Source organism: Engraulis encrasicolus, chromosome 11 (assembly GCF_034702125.1).
Source record: "Engraulis encrasicolus isolate BLACKSEA-1 chromosome 11, IST_EnEncr_1.0, whole genome shotgun sequence".
In the NCBI taxonomy this organism is placed as follows: Eukaryota; Metazoa; Chordata; class Actinopteri; order Clupeiformes; family Engraulidae; genus Engraulis; species Engraulis encrasicolus.
Genome location: NC_085867.1, coordinates 24472545 through 24477544, shown reverse-complemented (window position 1 = coordinate 24477544; position 5000 = coordinate 24472545). Strand labels below are relative to the sequence as shown.

General features: G+C 47.6%; 1 protein-coding gene across 1 annotated transcript in view; it reads left to right on the top strand.

The window, feature by feature from the left end:
- The window catches only part of dnm1a (dynamin 1a), a 123254-nt gene that overhangs the window by 36622 nt on the left and 81632 nt on the right, over positions 1–5000 (top strand). Inside the window, exons 6-8 of the mRNA XM_063210258.1 lie at positions 1576–1736; positions 2605–2747; positions 3734–3869. Coding sequence (XP_063066328.1) covers positions 1576–1736; positions 2605–2747; positions 3734–3869 — 440 coding nt within the window. The remainder of the gene's footprint in view (positions 1–1575; positions 1737–2604; positions 2748–3733; positions 3870–5000) is intronic.

The window sequence follows — 5000 nt, the reverse complement described above, 5'->3', positions numbered from 1 at the left end:
CTTTCTTTCTTTCTTTCTTTCTTTCTTTCTTTCTTTCTTTCTTTCTTTCTTTCTTTCTTTCCCACCCCCTCCTGTCTCTCTTGGCCCCCCACCTCGCTCTCTCTGGGTTGAGACACATGAGAGAGTTAAACAGCAGAAGGAAATCTGAGGCCAACCATTTATTCTGCCCTCCCTTTATCCTCCATTATATTTCCCCATTTCCCCACTTTTATAAAGCATTAATAAAACTTAGAAGATAATTAGAAAATGTGTTATTATTCGGTTTGTCATTAGTTAATTATTTACTAAGTCTTCATTATGCTTTTATGCATTCATTATGATGAAGTGTTACCCCTTGTCTTTTTCTCTTCACCCTATACTTTCTTTGCATCTCTTTCTATCTGATCTATCCCAACCAAAGAAATAGTAGTTTTTAATATATAATACGTATAATAGTTTATAATAGTTTGTATAGTAGTTTCTCTTAAAATCTTTTCTTGAAATGATAAAGCAATGAATAGAGTGTGGCACTCTCACATCATCATAAAATTTACATTACATTTTGAGGGGCCTTATAGTTAGTTCGTCATATGCTCTTCAGCGTTCTTCATACGTTTGGCAGTGAAGAGAAAAAAATGACACCCTGACTCCCTCTGTAAGATGCTGAAAATTGCTTGGGCTGAAACGTATGTCTGTGCAAGCCTATGAAATAACAAAACAAGAATTGCAGTCGAAAGTGTGGCTTTTCTACATTATATACAGTACAGTAAGTGATCTAAAACCCAGGGATGGTGTGTTGCTACAGGGTACAATGGTATGTACCCCAAGTGATCTAAAAACAATATGATGTCAAGCTCACAGCAGTTGACATATTCTAACTTGATCGAAAATGATAGTGGTTGCAGGCGACATGTGGGATATTTCGAGATTGGGTTGATCTCTCTTATGTAAGTGATTCAAAAGGAAGTGACAGCTGTTGCAGGCAACATCGAAATCAGCTGTGTTGGCCAAGTATAAGTACAGTACAGTACAGTACATGTGCATTGCAGATTGTGCAAGTCATTGCATGACTCCACAATGTCTAGCTTAGTGTTTCTAAACAGGGGCTCTGCAGCCCCCCAGGTGGTGTTAGGGTAGCCTGATTATCATGACGTTCAAATCTCTTCGAGACTTGGTCTGACCAAGAGCATAACAACTAACGTTCTTAAACGGCATGGTTGACCCATCTCCCTTGGTTTGCTACTGGTCCAGGGCAGAAAAGGCTGAGCCAAAGTTTAAAACAAACATTTTCTTACTCCCAATAGAACGTCTTAAACTACGCCAACTGCCTTGAACACGCCTCTACCCAGGACCGTTGGAGATGCTCAAAGCTGATTGGTTCCCGACAAAAGCCGAAGGTGTTGTGTCACTGCGAGGGCAGAGCCTTGCGTAGTGTTAGGGAGCCCTTGCTGGGTGTTAGGAATTAGTGGGGAGAATTAGTTGTAAATGGGGGCAATATTAAGGGGAGCATTGGCAGGCTTATAATGTGGTTAAGGGGGTTATGGTGAGATTGAGAACCACTGATCTAGTGTTAACATGGTGACATGGTGGTTGCAGGTTACATTGGTGTGGTGAACCGCAGTCAGGCGGACATCGATGGCAAGAAGGACATCCACGCCGCCATGGCAGCAGAGAAGAAGTTCTTCCTCTCGCACCCCAGCTACCGCCACCTGGCCGAACGCATGGGCACACCATACCTGCAGAAGGTCCTCAACCAGGTGAGGCCCATCACACACACCCACACACGCACACACCCACACCCACACACACACACACACACACACACACACACACACACACACACACACACACACACACACAGTTTAATACTTTTATTTAGATCTCATCAGTAGGGCAGCATTACAGATCCAAATAGTGCTGGAAGCAAATTAGCAGTCGGTAAGGACTGATCAGAATCATAAAGTGCTATGCGTTACATTACACTGGTGTAAAATAATAGGCCATGGACAATGGGCACACACACACACACACACACACACACACACGACAGGATGCATGAGCGCCCGCCCACTACCCGCAGAAGGTCCTCAAGTAAGTGAGCTTACTTTACTTGCTGACTAACTGCACGTGATCCACGTCGATTAGATGAATGCCAGTCAGGGAATATTGCTGATCAGGGTTCCATGCTGGTGCAGTGAGGTGATCAGCAAAAGCAGCAAAAAAAAACACGTTGTCTTGACACCACTGGCGTAACGCAAGTACTTCAGGCCCCCCTGCAAGCTACCAAGAATGGGCTCCGGAATGAAAAAAGAGGGCCTAATATCATGTGGTGGGGGCCCGTTTCTTCAAGTCAAGGGCCCATGTGGGCCCCCCGCCTCGTATGGGCGCCCCTGCCTCGCGGGGGCTGCAGGGGTATACTTTACGCCCCTGCTTGTCACCATGTGACATGGAATGCAGAGCAGAAGACATAAACAGCATCACACACACATTTCCAACTGGAATGTAGGCCTATTACAACTTGCCTGTGCAAATGTCAAATGCAGGTCTGCGCTTCCGATGCTGCGAATGTAATTGGTTGATTATTCTTTATGCTCTCTTTCTGTCTGTTTCGTCTGACGTCATCAGCAACTGACCAATCACATTCGAGACACTCTGCCGGGCCTGCGCTCCAAGCTCCAGAGCCAGCTGCTGTCTATTGAGAAGGAGGTGGAGGAGTACAAACACTACCGCCCTGACGACCCCTCACGCAAGACCAAAGCCCTGTTGCAGTACGTATCACACACACACACAGACACACACACACACACAGACACATCTCCTTCCTTCTCGTCTCCTCTCCTCCTCTCCTCTCCCCTCCTCTCCCCTCCTCTCCTCTCTCCTCTCCTCTCCTCTCCTCTCCTACCCTATCCTCTCCTCTCCTTCCTTCTCATTACCTCTCCTCTCCTCTCATCTCCTCTCCAACTCTCCTCTCCTCTCCAACTCTCCTCTCCTCTCCAACTCCCCTCTCCTCTCCTCTCCTCTCCTCTCCTCTCCCCTCCTCTCCTCTCCTCTCCTCTCCTCTCCTCTCCTCTCCTCTCCTCTCCTCTCTTCTCTTCTCTTCTCTCCTGTCCTGTCCTGTCCTGTCCTGTCCTCTCCTCTCCTCTCCTCTCCTCTCCTCTCCTCTCCTCTCCTCTCCTCTCCTCTCCTCTCCTCTCCTCTCCTCTTATCTCCTCTCCACTCCTCCTCCTCTCCCATGCTCTCCTCTCCTTCCCTCTTCTCTCCTCTCCTCTTTTCTCTCATAACCTCTGCTCTCCTCTCCTCTCCTTTCCTTCCTTCTCATCTCCTTCCTTCTCGTCTCCTCTCCTCCTCTCCTCTCCCCTCCTCTCCTCTCTCCTCTCCTCTCCTCTCCTCTACTCTCCTCTCCTCTCCTCTCCTTCCTTCTCATTTCATCTCCTCTCCTCTCCTCTCATCTCCTCTCCAACTCTCCTCTCCTCTCCTCTCCTCTCCCCTCCTCTCCTCTCCTCTCCTCTCTCCTCTCCTCTCCTCTCCTCTCCTCTCCTCTCATTTCCTCTCCTCTCCCTCCTTCTCATTTCCTCTCCTCTCTCCTCTCCTCTCCCCTCATCTCCTCTCCTCTCCTCTCCTCTCCACCTCTCCTCTCCTCTCCTCTCCTCTCCTCTCCTCTTCTCTTCTCTTATCTTCTCTTCTCTTCTCTTCTCTTCTCTCCTCTTCTCTCCTCTTTCCTCTCCTCTTTCCTCTCTTCCTCTCCTCTTCTCAGGATGGTGCAGCAGTTCTCGGTGGACTTTGAGAAGCGTATTGAGGGATCTGGTGATCAGATCGACACCTACGAGCTGTCTGGGGGAGCCAGGATCAACCGCATCTTCCACGAGCGCTTCCCCTTCGAGCTGGTCAAGGTGTGTGTGTGTGTGTGTGTGTGCGGTGTGTGTGTGTGTGTGTGTGTGTGTGTGTGTGTGTGTGTGTGTGTGTGTGTGTGTGTGTGTGTGTGTGTGTGTGTGTGTGTGTGTGTGTGTGTGTTTGTCACGCTCGTGCGTAGATGTGTGTGCTTGCGTGAGTGAATCTACACACACACATTGATAGCTAAATGTGTTTGATGTTTTATTAACAAGTTCATAAATACACTGCACATGTGTTAAGTTACAGTAAACATGCAAATCTTCTTTGGCTTCAGAAATCGACCTAATCTCCCCCAATTATAAGACCATCCATAGTCCACACGTGTACGTGTGTGTGTGTGTGTGTGTGTGCGTGTGTGTGTGCGCGCGTGCTTGAGTGTTTACGAGCGTAGGTGTGTTTGTGTGCGTGTGTGTGTGTTTGTGTGCGTGAATCTACAAACACGCATTGATAGCTAAATGTGTTTGATGTTTTGTTAACAAGCTCATGAATACACACATGTTAAGTTAAACATGCAAATCTTTTCTGGCTGCAGAAACCCCAAATTGGTTGGCTGCACAACCTAATCTCCCCCAATTATAAGACCATCCGTAGTCCACGTGTGTGTGTGTGTGTGTGTGTGTGTGTGTGTGTGTGTGTGTGTGTGTGTGTGTGTGTGTGTGTGTGTGTGTGTGTGTGTGTGTGTGTGTGTGTGTGTGTGTGTGTGTGTGTGTGTGTGTGTGTGTGCGTGTGTGCATGTGTGCATGTAAGTTAAGATTATTGTAGATGTAGCGGAGTGTGTGTGTGTGTGTGTGTGTGTGTGTGTGTGTGTGTGTGTGTGTGTGTGTGTGTGTGTGTGTGTGTGTGTGTGTGTGTGTGTGTGTGTGTGTGTGTGTGTGTCTGCTTGTCTGCGCTTGTCTGTGTGTGTGTGTCTCTATGTTCTATATCTCTTCCTCTATCTCAATATGATTATGCTCCATATATTTGTTATTGATATTTTTCACGTACGTACCCCCTGCAGTGTGCTGGCGTAGCCCTAGTGGTAGGCTACACGTACTGTACCCCTGGTTGGGAAACACTGCCTTAAGGCCCAGAGCGCTTTCTCCAATCTGAGATCTGGCTCAGATATGACTGTGGAATTTCAGGCTTCTTTG